The following is a 16447-nucleotide window of genomic DNA, read 5'->3' on the forward strand; positions in this document are numbered from 1 at the left end:
AGACGGAAAAATCCGTCTCAAATTTGAGAGGAAAAAAATCAGTTTCTAAATCTATCACTAAATTTGTCTCAAATTTGAGATGAAAAATTTATCTTAAAATCCGTCTCAAAATTTGTGAGGAATATTTTTGCGACGGAGCAAAATCCCTCTCAAAATCCGTCTCAAATCAAAAATCCGTCTCTAAAAATTATTTTCTTGTAATGCATGGTAGGCTAGGATTTAGGACATGTGCCTGTGAAAATCCTAGATATGAAAAGTTTGCATAATGGTAATATTGGATATGGAAAGTTTGGGTGTGTCGAATCTATTAATATCATGCCCAAGCACGAGATGCACGTGGCATATATGGGAGTTCTTCTACAATGTCGTTAAACCTTTTGTGTGATATTTTGTCATTGAACCCTCCTATCTTTCATCATCATGGAGTCATTTGCATGCCCCTATGTAAGAACTTAGAGTATATGCATTTGACGGTTTTATGGGTTATAGTGTGTCAAGACAAATAAAATATAAGTGCGTTAAAAAGATTTGAATTCGTAATCTCTAAATAATAATTATTTTTTTAAATAATTTTACTACCAAACCAACTCTCTTTTTATTTAAAATTTTACTAATTAAAAAGATTAAAAAAGTAATTTGTTACTATGAAACGTCACTCCATGAACTTTTATTTAGAACTTTTAATACTTTTACACGACTCTCCCCTCTACTACTATACAATCAAACACATTAATTTGAATTTTTATTTAAAAACGTTTAGTCTTTTCAATTGCATGTCTAGGAACCTTCCCAAACCTCTAGATTATATTAAAGAGAGGTGCCGAGTGAATAAGGATACAGATATATGATCAGTAAACTAATTAAGGCATCAATAATGTCAATAACGATGGCGACAACGAGTTCTCAAAATAGACAAAATTTGCGACTTTGCTTGCCGTCAGTCAGCACAATACAATTAGGCATAGTGAGAAAGGCATCACCCTGAATAAAATGAATAAAATATACAGTCAATCCAACTACATATGAATAAAATATATAGTCAATCGTATTCTTAAGATCTAAGTGTTCGAATTTTGAGGCTATTTTTTATTATTATCTCCTGTAATTTAGTGGGCTCTAGAATACGATTTTATGAGTTTAATTTTATAAGACTTTAATCAAGAACGATAAAAAAATTATATGTTTGGATTAAATTTTTGTATAGACGAATATGTGGTATAACATCTCCGAAATTTAGGAATAGTTAATAATTATTAATTATTATATTTAAAGTGATTATTGAATACTTATCTATTTAAGGGGAGATATTAATTTAATTGTTTTAAAAGAATGGAAATTTATTGTATTTTGTGGGTGTAAAGGATAAGCTAGGAATTGGGATAGTTGACTAGAATAAAATTAAATGCCAAGCTAATATATAACAAAGGTGGTGGCAGCCAAGCGGTTGAGCGTGCAAGTGGTATGGAGAAGGTAAGCAGGACCGGCTCCAGGGCTTAGGGGCCCTAAGCCATTATTAATTTAGGGGTCCCAATCTCTTAATGAAAAATTAAAAATTAATAAATTAAAATAATTATTTATTAAGCTCAAATGGTTAGACCCTAAATAATTGCCTCACCAACTTACCCCTTCAGTCATCAAGGTAAGGGATTGAATTTTGATGGGTGCAGCGTTGGAAATGTCGTTATAAGTAGGACAGCCTCAAATGATAGGTTAAAATTAATGGTTGCAGCTCGTGTAATGAGGAGACTTGCGGTTCAGCTGGTTGCTCGTTTGCATGGCTGGTGTCTGGATGAAAGCTAGAATTTTCTAGCAAGGGGGCACCCAAAACGGTGCCGTTTTGGAGGCAATGCTGATTGCTGCCACGTGGCAGCCTCTGGTAGCCTTCTTCTTTTGGCTATTTAACTCTCGATTTTGGGAGCATTCGGGGTTATTTCAAACAGCAAACAGTGAGGAGATTAAGGGGAGAAGGATGGCGCACGGAAGCTGTAAATTTAAAAGAAATTCAAAGTTAAATTTGATTTAATTAAAGTTTAAATAATCAGATAAGTGATGTAAATCATACTAGTAAATTCATATGATTGGAATTTAATTTGAGGTGCAATTTTATTAAATTTAGTTAAATTATATAATCTTATAACTTATATTAATTTAACGACGTATAAATATAAAAATATTGAAATCTGCTACTTAAAATTCAAGGTCACCATATTCATCAATAGACTCCACTCTTCATTGTCGCTACAATTCTTGGCTGTGTCATCTTTATTATCATCAACCAAAATGAAATCATTAACTTCTTGCTCCATTTGCATGTTGCCACGCAAGTTGTGGACAAAGGGTGAAAACCTAGTCACAAAGGACCTAGCTAGGTTGTGATTGATGTTGCATAAACAAAAAATTTATATAATAAATGAGATGTTAAAAAGAAATACTGTTAATATCACCTTGTTTTCTTTTTTAGGGTTCTTTCTTAAGAGTGAACATCTTCACTTGATTGATTTATTGTTGTCTTTTTCCATTTCATCTATAGATGTTCCCTTTGTTTCTTGTCCATAACATCCAAGAAAAAGGCTCTGGTGTTGTCTTCTTAACAACTAGCTTAAAGCTAATCAATTTGGTCTCTTTTTGTGGATTCCTATGGCTTAACTTTGTTTTTATTTATAGGATGAATTCGATTTAATTGGGGCTAGAGACTATGGTTTGTGTACCTTTAGTTTTTGTGAGCATTTATCTTGGGTTTGGCTTTGGCTTTTTTTGTGGTTCTGATGCTTTTGGTTTTGCTTGTTGTGGCATTGGCTCGATTTATATGTTTTATGTTGTTTGGGTTTAATTAGTTGTTAAGTCATCAGACCTACTTTGTTGGTTTAGTTGGTTGTGTCACTCTAAAAGAGTTTAATTAGTTGTTAAGTCTTCGAGTCTCTTTTTTTGTTTACCAATGATGTAAACTTCATTATTACAATACATTATGTATAAAATATTTGTTAGCATTGTAATTTTATTCGAAGAAATATTTAAAATTTAAATATTTAAGTATTATTTTTTAATATTAATTAGTTATCCTTTTTTCTTTTAATAATTTTATCCATTTTCACAATGTGATCTTTTTAAGTGGTGTTCTTTTTATATGCAGGAATTGATTATCATCGATGATCTTTTGTCTGCTTTGATTGGAGTTAAAGGACGATACACCTTGATCAAAAGAGTACAAGGGAAGGATGATAATTTTACCTTCAAGGTTGATGCATCTATGGATTTAGCATTTCAGGTTAGAATATTCTCTTTGTGAAACTCACCCTTAAGACCTTTTGTCAGTAGCTATTATTCTGAATATTTTTTTGCCTTGAATTTGTTATTTGGGTTCTTTTTACTTGTCTGTTCAATTTTATACCCTTCCATGCATAGCTTAATAAGTTTCTACAATTTCTTATTTAATTCTTTGAGTGAGTATGATTTATAGATGTTATCGGTAATAAAAAAAAAAATACCACATGGCAATGTGAGGACCCGCCACATAGCGATGGCAGGGCAACAGTCGCGATGCCCCGTGTGAGAGGCACCCATGGAAGCGGTCACCCTTGAGTAGGGGTTACTCGGGGGTTTGGCTGACTGGGGGGAAGGCACTCCTTCCAGCCACATGCGCCCCCCTTCTAGGATGCGCCACGTGGCGCCATGGAGGGGGGGCGCCCCCATCTTTGCCACCCCCAGTAGCACTCACTCGAGGGTGCTAGGGCTTATCATGCGCGGCCTCACAGCCATACACACGCCTACACGCTTGCGTGCGGCCCCGTGTGGTCCACACACTCGTTCGCTCACACATGCCTTTGCCCATGCTCGGGTCATTGCTCGCGCTCGCACACACTCCAGAGTGAGGGTCATCCGGGGTACCACGGTTGCATCTGTGTGCCCTGTGCTCTCGCACCAACACCTCCTAAATAATCTATCAAAATACCCCCGCGAGACTTGGTCAAACCCTCTCCGAGATTCTTATAGTGGAGATTGGGTCACACAACACATGGATGCCCCTCCCATCGCTATAAATAAGGGACCTATTCCCCTCATTCGGTACGAAAACTTTGATACTCAGACTGACTCTTTGCTTTCATGCATTTCACTTCTACGAAAGTCTAACTTAAGTAACGGAGTGTCCGCGCAAGAATTCTCACCCGTACTCCTAACTGATTTTCTTTCCAGCAAGTCATCCATCGCCTAAAGGAGTTGTAACACCCTGCCTCGCCAGGCGTGTTACTATAAGGGTATTTTTGGGAATCTTTTTTTTTTCCAAGTTCATCACGCGCAGTGATTTCAAGAACAACCTTCATATGTAGATAAAAATCTCAAGAACCCCAGTTTTGCCCGTTTAACTAACAAGATCACAAATCTTAAAGACTAAACGAGACATATTATAACGCAGCGGATACATTAACAACAAATACCGTGGTTCTTATAAAGTATTTGCATAACAAAATACGTATTACAAATAACCAAATGATAACAACGTTATCGTACAACTATTCACACACAAGCTGAAATACATACTAAAACCCCAAAAGATCACAATGACTATCAAGCTAAGCACCGTTGACCTTCAACCGGCCATATTTTTGCCCTCGCAGTAATCCCTGGCTAAAACATTGAACGTTCCAGAGGCATAACACAGGTTAGATGATAAAATATCTAAGTGACGATATGAAATAGTTTACATAATACATGAAAAACATATGAGCATGGCATATATTAAATTAAGAAAAAAGAAAAATAAGCACTTTACATAGTTATCAATGCTTCAATATTTTGTCATTGAACCCTCTATTATCTTTCATCATTAAGGAGTCATTTGCATGCCCCTACGTAAGAACTTAAGAGTATATCCATTTGACTGTCTTTATGGGTTATAGTGTGTCAAGACAAATAAAATATAAGTGCGTTAAAAAGATTTGAATTCGTAATCTCTAAATAATAATTATTTTTTTAAATAATATTACTACCAAACCAACTCTCTTTTTATTTAAAATTTTACTAATTTAAAAGATTAAAAAGGTAATTTGTTACTATGAAACGTCACTCCATGAACTTTTATTTAGAACTTTTAATACTTTTACACGACTCTCCCCTCTACTACTATACAATCAAACACATTAATTTGAATTTTTATTTAAAAACGTTTAGTCTTTTCAATTGCATGTCTAGGAACCTTCCTAAACCTCTAGATTATATTAAAGAGAGGTGCCGAGTGAATAAGGATACAGATATATGATCAGTAAACTAATTAAGGCATCAATAATGTCAATAACGATGGCGACAACGAGTTCTCAAAATAGACAAAATTTGCGACTTTGCTTGCCGTCAGTCAGCACAATACAATTAGGCATAGTGAGAAAGGCATCACCCTGAATAAAATGAATAAAATATATAGTCAATCCAACTACATATGAATAAAATATATAGTCAATCGTATTCTTAAGATCTAAGTGTTCGAATTTTGAGGCTATTTTTTATTATTATCTCCTGTAATTTAGTGGGCTCTAGAATACGATTTTATGAGTTTAATTTTATAAGACTTTAATCAAGAACGATAAAAAAATTATATGTTTGGATTAAATTTTTGTATAGACGAATATGTGGTATAACATCTCCGAAATTTAGGAATAGTTAATAATTATTAATTATTATATTTAAAGTGATTATTGAATACTTATCTATTTAAGGGGAGATATTAATTTAATTGTTTTAAAAGAATGGAAATTTATTGTATTTTGTGGGTGTAAAGGATAAGCTAGGAATTGGGATAGTTGACTAGAATAAAATTAAATGCCAAGCTAATATATAACAAAGGTGGTGGCAGCCAAGCGGTTGAGCGTGCAAGTGGTATGGAGAAGGTAAGCAGGACCGGCTCCAGGGCTTAGGGGCCCTAAGCCATTATTAATTTAGGGGTCCCAATCTCTTAATGAAAAATTAAAAATTAATAAATTAAAATAATTATTTATTAAGCTCAAATGGTTAGACCCTAAATAATTGCCTCACCAACTTACCCCTTCAGTCATCAAGGTAAGGGATTGAATTTTGATGGGTGCAGCGTTGGAAATGTCGTTTTAAGTAGGACAGCCTCAAATGATAGGTTAAAATTAATGGTTGCAGCTCGTGTAATGAGGAGACTTGCGGTTCAGCTGGTTGCTCGTTTGCATGGCTGGTGTCTGGATGAAAGCTAGAATTTTCTAGCAAGGGGGCACCCAAAACGGTGCCGTTTTGGAGGCAATGCTGATTGCTGCCACGTGGCAGCCTCTGGTAGCCTTCTTCTTTTGGCTATTTAACTCTCGATTTTGGGAGCATTCGGGGTTATTTCAAACAGCAAACAGTGAGGAGATTAAGGGGAGAAGGATGGCGCACGGAAGCTGTAAATTTAAAAGAAATTCAAAGTTAAATTTGATTTAATTAAAGTTTAAATAATCAGATAAGTGATGTAAATCATACTAGTAAATTCATATGATTGGAATTTAATTTGAGGTGCAATTTTATTAAATTTAGTTAAATTATATAATCTTATAACTTATATTAATTTAACGACGTATAAATATAAAAATATTGAAATCTGCTATTTAAAATTCAAGGTCACCATATTCATCAATAGACTCCACTCTTCATTGTCGCTACAATTCTTGGCTGTGTCATCTTTATTATCATCAACCAAAATGAAATCATTAACTTCTTGCTCCATTTGCATGTTGCCACGCAAGTTGTGGACAAAGGGTGAAAACCTAGTCACAAAGGACCTAGCTAGGTTGTGATTGATGTTGCATAAACAAAAAATTTATATAATAAATGAGATGTTAAAAAGAAATACTGTTAATATCACCTTGTTTTCTTTTTTAGGGTTCTTTCTTAAGAGTGAACATCTTCACTTGATTGATTTATTGTTGTCTTTTTCCATTTCATCTATAGATGTTCCCTTTGTTTCTTGTCCATAACATCCAAGAAAAAGGCTCTGGTGTTGTCTTCTTAACAACTAGCTTAAAGCTAATCAATTTGGTCTCTTTTTGTGGATTCCTATGGCTTAACTTTGTTTTTATTTATAGGATGAATTCGATTTAATTGGGGCTAGAGAATATGGTTTGTGTACCTTTAGTTTTTGTGAGCTTTTATCTTGGGTTTGGCTTTGGCTTTTTTTGTGGTTCTGATGCTTTTGGTTTTGCTTGTTGTGGCATTGGCTTGATTTATATGTTTTATGTTGTTTGGGTTTAATTAATTGTTAAGTCATCGGGTCTAGTTTGTTGGTTTAGTTGGTTGTGTCACTCTAAAAGAGTTTAATTAGTTGTTAAGTCTTCGAGTCTCTATTTTTGTTTACCAATGATGTAAACTTCATTATTACAATACATTATGTATAAAATATTTGTTAGCATTGTAATTTTATTCGAATAAATATTTAAAGTTTAAATATTTAAGTATTAATTTTTAATATTAATTAGTTATCCTTTTTTCTTTTAATAATTTTATCCATTTTCACAATGTGATCTTTTTAAGTGGTGTTCTTTTTATATGCAGGAATTGATTATCATTAATGATCTTTTGTCTGCTTTGATTGGAGTTGAAGGACGATACACTTTGATCAAAAGAGTACAAGGGAATGATGATAATTTTACCTTCAAGGTTGATGCATCTATGGATTTAACTTTTCAGGTTAGAATATTCTGAATATTTTTATCAGTAGCTATTATTCTAAATATTGTTTGCCTTCAATTTGTTATTCGGGTTCTTTTTACTTGTTTGTTCAATTTTATACCCTTCCATGCATAACTTAACAAGTTTATGCAATTTCTTATTTAATTCTTTGAGTGAGTATGATTTATAGATGTTATGGGTAATAAAAAAAAAAAAAAAAAGTGCCACATGGCGATGTGAGGACCCACCACATAGTGATGGCAGGGTAACAGTCGTAGTGCCCCGTGTGAGGGGCACCCATGGAAGTGGTCACCCTCGAGTAAGGGTTACTCGGGGGTTTGGCTGACTGGAAGGGAAGGCACTCCCTCCAACCATATGCAGCCTCCCTTTCTAGGATGCGTTATACGGCGCCATGGAAGGAGGGGCGCCCCCATATTTGCCACCCCTAGTAGCACCCACTCGAGGGTGCTAGGGCTTATCGTGCTCGGCCTAACAGCCACACACACGCCCATACACTTGTGTGCAGCCCCGCGGTCCACACACTCGTTCGCTCACACATGCCTTCACCCGTGCTCGGGTCATTGCTCACGCTCGCACACACTCCAGAGTGAGGGTCATCCGGGGTACCACGCTCACATTTGTGTGCCCTGCGCTTTCGCACCAACACCTCCTAAATAATCTGTCAAAACTACCCCCATGAGACTCGGTCAAAGCCTCTCTGAGATTCTTACCGTGGAGATTGGGTCACACGACACATGGATGCCCCTCCCATCGCTATAAATAAGGGACCTTTTCCCCTCATTCAGTAAGAAAACTATGATACTCAGACTGACTATTTGGTTTCATGCATTTCACTTCTACGAAAGTCTGACTTAAGCATCAGAGGGTCCGTGCAGGAATTCTCACCCGTGCCCTTAACTGATTTTCTTTCCAACAGGTCATCCATCGCCTAAAGGAGTCATCTACCCCCCGAGTAAGGTCATCCATTGCTCGGCTACATGTCGCAAGGGTCATCCATCGCTCAGATAAACCATATGTGGGTCATCCATCGACAGTTTCTCATCTATAAATTTATTGTTATAACCATGCAACAATAATTGGCACCGTCTGTGGGAACTCGAACGAAGAGCCCATTGCCCCGCGCATAGCCCGGTAATGAAATGAAAGCTAAAAACTCATTACCCTACTCATAGCCCGGCAACGAGAGAGATAACAAGCCCATTGTGCCACGCATAGTCTGGCAATAAGGGAAAAATAAGACATTATCCTGCACATAGCTAACAATGGGGTGAAAATAAAATTGTTGTCTTGCAAAAAGCCCGACAGAAATGAGCTATAATATAAGTTGCCATGTGAGCAACATACATCGCTTTACTTGGTAACCTAAGGCCCGTTGCCCTACTACTAGCTCGGCAACGAGGTAAACACAAAAAGACCCGTTATCTAACTAATAACTCAACCACAAGGTGAAAACAACAGGTCTGTTGCCCTACTCATACCCCGATAACAAGGAAAAACCAAAACTAATCGCGGACATAAGCGCTACGCCGAACCGCGAAAACAAAAGATGTATATTCTTTTTAATTGCGAATGTAGGCATTATGTTGAACCATAAGAACAAAATATATTGCAAATGTGGAAGTTACGCTCACAATACCAGAAAGCATTTACACACAAAACTAGAGAGCTGCAACATTATAACTAAAAAAAAAAGGGGGGGGGCCATTGCCATGCTCACAGCCCGACAACAAGGAAGCACATCACATTGCCCCACAAGTAGCCTAACAATGAGAAGACATAAAATTGTTGTCTCGCAATTAGCCATACATCAAGAAAACATAATATCAGTGGCCTCACAAGCGACTTATGCCGCTTCTCCTGGCGTCTGATTGTCGCAATAGCCATTATCCTGCAAAAGGATATGTTATGTTGCAAGTAATCCAATAAACCAGGAAATGGAACACCAATCATCATGAACACCCTTGGATTCGGAGAAAAATCCCCAATATGCCAATTCATCTCTCGGCAAAATAAATATATGAGCCAATAACGGCATGGTCACTCTTAACTTGATTTGAAGATCTTTCCATGCCCCCGACACCTGGGGAGCTGAGAGCGTATGAAGAAATCGTGTCTATACTCCTAGAAGATGAAGAACTGAATGCATGGACCACTACTGCAAGGGCAGAAGCTTCAACATGTCATGCGAAGACTCTACCATATCTTCTTGAAGCCATTGAAGCTTATGAGAAGTCGAAATATGAAAATGCCAAAGCTATAAAAAAACACAGAAGACTTATTTAAACAATGGTCAAATGAGAAGCTTAAGCCTCCATTTATAGAGGCACCCTAGGAGACATTATGTAAAAGATAACTACGAGATATTTGAAGATGGAGAAGATGGATACAGAAAAACTTTCTCAAATTGAAAATGGCCTTTTGAAAATAGAATAACAATGCAAATGAGATACTCTTCCTCCCGAGACACCCGACAGAAAGAGTAAGGAGCAATTGTTATGGGTAATCAGAAAGAGCACCACGTGGCAGTGAAAAGACCAGCCACGTGGCGATGGCAGGGCAATAGTCGTAGTGGCCTGTATGAGAGGCATCCATGGAAGCAATCACCCCCGAGTGGGGGTCACTCAAGGGTGGCAAAGGCCATACCCTCGAGTGACTCTTGATATTTTACTCTTGTGTTTAGTTTTGATGATGAAAAATTTCAAATGTATTTTTTTTTTCTCAATCAAAGCATATGGTTTGGAAACAAAAATCAATTTCAAAGTGTTTTGTTAAAATGATCTATGATCTTTTATATTATTTGGAGATTAGCATAAACAAGTTTTAAGATCTAAAAAGAATCTCCTTGAAATCGTTGGTCAAAATAATTCTAAGGCAAAAGACCAACTAGAACATATTTTTGAAAGTGTGTTCATTTTAGAAAACTATCTCCTAGTATTTTGATATCTAATATCTCTTGGTAATGAATGGTTTTGATAAATGCTTATATGAATGAGAAAATGAATTTTTAGTATATAAGTTTTGAAGCAAGATATGAAAACTTATAGAAGAAATATTGAGTATGGATGAAAGATTGATTTATTAAGAATAATTTGTTTCAAATCATACTTTTGATAATCTCAACTTGCTTTAAAGATAATCAAAATGAGTTTTTAAATAATCGAATAAGGATGTATTGAAAATTCAAGATTTTCTATAGAATAGTCGACTATCAGGATCATTCTGTCGACTATGCTTCAAAATAGTCGACTATTTTTTATGTTCTGTCGACTATTTTTGTTCATAAGTTTCAAAAATTTCTTCATATCTCAGCATCTGTCGACTATTGGAATGTGTCTGTCGACTATTGAAATTTTGTGTTATAAAATAGTCGACTATTCGTTTTGTCTGTCGACTATTTCTTGCTTTAGTTGTAAAAATAGTCAACTATATATTTCTTCTGTCGACTATTTCTTTTTGCAGAAAGTTCCAACGGCTATTTTTTCAAATCCCAACGGCTCCAAACGGCTATATTTCTCTTCAACTTCGTGGGACACTTATATATACATGTCATAGATGATCAAGAGAAGGCTAATGGACGGGAATGAATTGAATTGAGCTTACATTTTACACTCGTTTCTATTTACATTCACTGTGCTTCAATTTTCTCTCTTCAAGGCTGTGATCTTAATTTGTTTACATTCATTTAAGCCTTGTATCATTTTTGAGAGACATTGTAACTAAGAGATTCATCTTTTAGATTCTCTCCAACTATATATTTCTTGTTTTCCTAGCTCGTATAGCTAGAGGGCCCATTTGAGTGGGAGGTTTTGTAATTCCTAGTCTCGGACTAGAGGACCTACTTGGTTTAAGTAGGGGGTTTTAGTGGATGGTTTGAAAAATCCTTAGTGAGGAGCTAAGGTAGTGGATTAGGCTTGGGTTAAGCCGAACTACTATAAATCTTGGTGTTCTTGTGTACTTGTGTTCTTTAAATCATCTTTATCTTTCCAAACATTCCTTAATTCCTCACTTGATTCACATTTGTCATTTTATATGCTTCACGTTTTAAATCATTAAAACTTCAACCTGTATCAAAAAGTTTTTCAAGTTTCTACCAAGTTTTTAATTATACCAATTCACCCCCCCTCTTGGTGTGTGCCATAGCATCTCCCGTTCTAACAACTCTCAATCAAGGGTTTGGCAGCACATGGATGGGGGGGGTGCCCTCATCTTTGCCACGCTCGAGTGGAACTTACTTGGGGGTGTTAGGCCTCATCATGCATAGCTTCACAGCCACACGCAGGCATGTCCTTATGCATCCTCTAGCATGCCCACAAGCGCCGACACACTCGTTCGCCCACGCATGCCTCTGCCCGCACCCGCGTTATTGCTCGCGCTTGCACACATTCCCGAGTGAGGGTCATCTGGGGTACCACCCTCGCATCCGTGTGCCCCACTCTCTCGCGCCAACACCCCCTAAATAATCGATCAAAACTACCCTTGCAAAACTCTGTCAAACCCTCTCCGAGATTCTTGCCATGGAGATCGGGTCACACAACACATGGATGCCCCTCCTATCGCTATAAATATGGGGCCTCTTCCCTTCATTTGGTACACAAACTCTGATACTGAAACTGACTCTTTGCTTTAAAGCATTTCATTTCTACAAGATTTAGACTTAAGTATCAGAGGGTCTGTTCGAAGATTCTCAGCCGTGCCCCTAACCAATTTTCTTGCCAGCAGATCATCCATCGCCTAAAAGAGTCATCAACCCCCCGAGTGAGGTCATCCATCGCTCAGCTCAGCCACACGAGAGTCATCCATCCCCTCGAGTAAGGTCATCCATTTCTCAGCTACACATCGCAAAGGTCATCCATCACTCAAATAAGCCATATGTGGGTCATTCATCAGTGTTTCCCATCTATAAATTTATTATTGTAACCGTGCAATAACAATAGAGAAATTGGATGACTCAGATGAGTTCATATAATCATTCTTATAACTTTATGTTCTTACTTCAGGCTGAACTCCTTTGCAAATGGAATTTGATTTTTTGAATTGAAATTGCCGAAGTATTATCCATAGCTTTGTTCCAATTTGATTTGATTTAGATTTTAGTTTGTTATTCGTGATTATTAATCTAAATTAATTGTGTTGCAGAATTAGTATCTATGTTTATAGATTTAAAGCTCCTAAATAGTTGGTGAAAAACAGATCAAGTGTGTAAAAATTTAAACTCTACTGTTTGATAATTAGATTAATTTAATAATTAATTATATTTTAAAAAATAAAAACATATTTATTTTAGTGACAGAATTAGCAACCCCATTTCGATGCTAAAAATATATTTTTTTAATTTTTTATAATGTAGCGAAAATGATTTTTAAATTTTTATTTATTTTTTATTTATTTTTATTTTTTAATATGTTTTAGTAACGAGATATTTCTGTTCCATCGCTAAAATATATTTTTTATTTTTATTTTGTCTCTAAAATAATTTTTTTTATTTTTTCTTTTTAATATATTTTAGCTAAAGAATTGTTTTTAAAAAAATAAAAAAATATATTTTAACCATAAAAATTTTCGTCGCTAAAATAAATTCTTATTTTTTATAAAAAAATTAGTGATGAAATATTTTGTCATTGAAATAAATTCCTTAAAAAATTTAAAAAATAGTGACAAAATATTCCGTCGCTATATTAATTTTATATTTTTTATAAAAATTAAAAAAATAGAGATGAAATTTTTTTATTAAATTAAAAAAATTACATATAACGATAAAAATATTTCTTCACTAAATTGACGACAAATTTTGGTTTAAATAACAAAAAATTTTCATCACTAAAATTCAGAATTTTTATAGTGTCTCGTCCTAATCAAGTACCCATTTTTTACCATTCTCAGGACGTCACTGTCACTTCAGTTCCTTTGGTTTTGAGCCCTACTCTCTCATAAAGCATTCAACTTTTTAAATGGAAATTAGCCAACACCTTAAACAAAAGAAGAAAGAAATAACTATTCAATAAAAAAAAGGAAAAAATCAATAATTGGAGCCTATTTTTCAGCTGTGAAACCGAAACCAGAATTTGGAGCTTAAATAACAAAATTTATTTTATGGGCAGGTGATTGAAATAGGATTATAAATTTTTTTATGAATTTTTAAATAATAATTTTAATTAAAATAAATAGGTCATTTTTATAGAAAAAATATTTTGGATGCAATTCTCACTTGAAATCTAACTTCATTTAATATACATAAATTATTTTATATGTCGTGGCGGAGGAAATTTGGGAATATTTGTGGGCTTTTCAAGCTCCATTAAATTGCAGTTTTCCAAGATCATATTATTTGTCCGGAAATGTTATTTGAACACTTAGAAGGGACACTTAATTATCATAATAATCTTACATTAATATATTATACCATGTCTCCAATCAATACAAGTGTACAATACACTAATACAAAAATATCAAACCAAGTGTTATTCTCAAGTGTGCAAATAGCATTTTTGGAACAGTAGAAGAACCTTTATTAAAAGGCACAATACAAATGTTCTTACAATATCATTGTGCAAAATTAATACTCTCTATTAGAATGAAGAGAGATAGTACTACATCTCCATGTTATAAAATAGAATTGAAATGAAAAGAAAAACAGTTATACATCTCTACATAAGATAATGCATGTATGCCCTCATGCTCATATTATTCCTTTTGCCTGGTTGCTTGAAAGTTTGGGTTCACAAAGACAACCATAGTCCTAAATGATGTTATAGCTTGGAGGGATTAGAGAAAGAATGATTCAGTTTGGATAGGCCTCAATGATGGAGGGCAAAGCTGGGATCCGGATGATGTTATAACGTGGGAAGCCTCCTTTCTCCAGCACTCGTTTCCATTCAGCCTCGGTCCTCTCTTTTCCACCAGAGCTGTGAGCAAGCATTGCGAGATCGAACACAAATCCTGTGTTGTCAAACATGCTTTCACCGTCTGGCTTCAGAACCACTTCCACTAGAATCACCTTTCCTGTCTTCTCTGGGATTGCCTTCCGGCAGTTCTTCAAGATCTTCGCACAGTCTTCATCGCTCCAATCATGCAAGATCCACTACACGAATTCATGATTAGAACATGAATTAAACCATCTAGACAGTTAACTAATAATAATTTTCTTTTTTGTGTGTGTTAAATTATTTCCAAATTTAAATCCATTACCTTCATGAAAACTGCATCAGCCTTTGGAACAGACTCAAACATGTCACCTCCAATATGGGTAACTCCTGGGTACTTAGGTGCTGTGGCGACCACATGTGGCAAATCAAAGTTGATTGCTTTAATGTGTGGATAGGCCTTGGTGATCTCGGATATGGAAGTTCCAATCCCACCGCCCACATCCACTAGCGACCCAATGGAATGAAATCCATCCTTGTACGCAGCGACGATTGCGGTAGTGGTGACCTTGGCGGTACATCCCATTGCAGCGTTGAAGACCCTGCTGAAATCTGGGTTGGCGGAGCCATAGTCCCATATCTCTTTCCCATGAGCCTTTTCGAACGCAATCCCACCTTCCCGCACACACCTGCTGAAGCTTTGCCAGGGGGCTAATGCCCTGGGGTCGCTCTCCATCAGTACGATCGGCGCCAGGCTCAGCTCAGCATCGTGCAGCAAGAACTTGGAGGCGGGGGTCAACCCGTAGAGGGTCTCTCCGCCGTCAACCAACGGAGGAGTGGCTGTGAAAATCTTTTTCCGAACCAGAAATCTCATGATTCGCTCCAGGCTAACGATATCCGGGGAAGGAGCGTCGATGCCGGCGGCGATTTGGGATAGGCTGATTGGACAGCCGTAAGAATGAATAATGTCAGCTATGTGGAGCTCCACCGCACACTTGAGTGCCATGGCATCTGCAAAGCTTAGCATCTGTTGCCATATCTCTGCTTGGGCATCAAGCAATACCATTGCCTCTGAATCAATGGCTTCCTTCTCCATAATCATTTTCTCTCTCTACGTGTTTAAGCTTGCGTACAGAAGAGGCTTTTCTTGCTTGTAAGGTAGCCGAATAGAAGGGTGGCTTTTATAGAGGAAGATTGATGAGTTGGCGGAAGAAGAAAAGCGGAGGCAGAAGAAGAAATGTATTGAACCAATACGATTGAATAAGCCAGTGGCGTGGCTGTGGATGGATAGGCTCTCTACATGTCAACTCAACCGTTCTGGCTGTTCTATAATTTGTATATTCTAAACATGGGAAAGCTTAACTAGCAAATATAAATGCACTCTTTTGAATAAGTCAGTAAAATTTGGTTGGCCTGTCAACTTGTTATAAATTCACTCTTTTGAATAGCTTTCAGGAAAGTCAACAATCACAATCACCAAAGATTATCTTTTGCTTCTTCAATTTCCCATAAAAAATTAAGATTTAACATATGAATTTTAACTTATATTTCTTTTACTATGTATTAATTTTTTTTTTCATAATCTTGCAAATATGATATGTTAAATCTTAATTAACATTGAAAAATTCATACATTAATATTTATTTTTTAATAATTGAGAAATTAATAAAAAAAATATTATAATTTTTTTTATTAATGATATTTATAAAAAAAATATTTATTTTTAATTCATTGAAAAATTATATATCTATACATGGTATAATTAATAATTTAAATTGTCTATTCAAATTTCTTATTAATAATATTTATTTAATTGATAATAAAAAATTCTAAAATACTTTATAGGATGTCTCCAATAGCTTTGGAATAATAAGTACAAAATGCAAATTATTTTTATTTTATATAAATGAACA

The 16447-nt window shown here is 35.6% G+C and overlaps 1 protein-coding gene across 2 annotated transcripts in view; it reads right to left on the reverse strand.

The window, feature by feature from the left end:
• The window catches only part of LOC127812226 ((R,S)-reticuline 7-O-methyltransferase-like), a 28095-nt gene extending 12390 nt beyond the window's left edge, over positions 1-15705 (reverse strand). Inside the window, exons 1-2 of one of the 2 annotated variants that reach the window (XM_052352607.1) lie at positions 14860-15705; positions 14669-14752 (exon numbers count right to left, since the gene is read on the reverse strand). In XM_052352607.1, coding sequence (XP_052208567.1) covers positions 14669-14752; positions 14860-15636 — 861 coding nt within the window. In that variant the 5' untranslated portion in view covers positions 15637-15705. Of the gene's footprint in view, positions 1-14156; positions 14753-14859 lie in introns of those variants that run through there. The other variant, XM_052352606.1, reaches the window with a different exon arrangement.
• Between the last annotated feature and the right edge of the window lie 742 nt (positions 15706-16447).

This window comes from Diospyros lotus, chromosome 10, assembly GCF_014633365.1.
Source record: "Diospyros lotus cultivar Yz01 chromosome 10, ASM1463336v1, whole genome shotgun sequence".
In the NCBI taxonomy this organism is placed as follows: Eukaryota; Viridiplantae; Streptophyta; class Magnoliopsida; order Ericales; family Ebenaceae; genus Diospyros; species Diospyros lotus.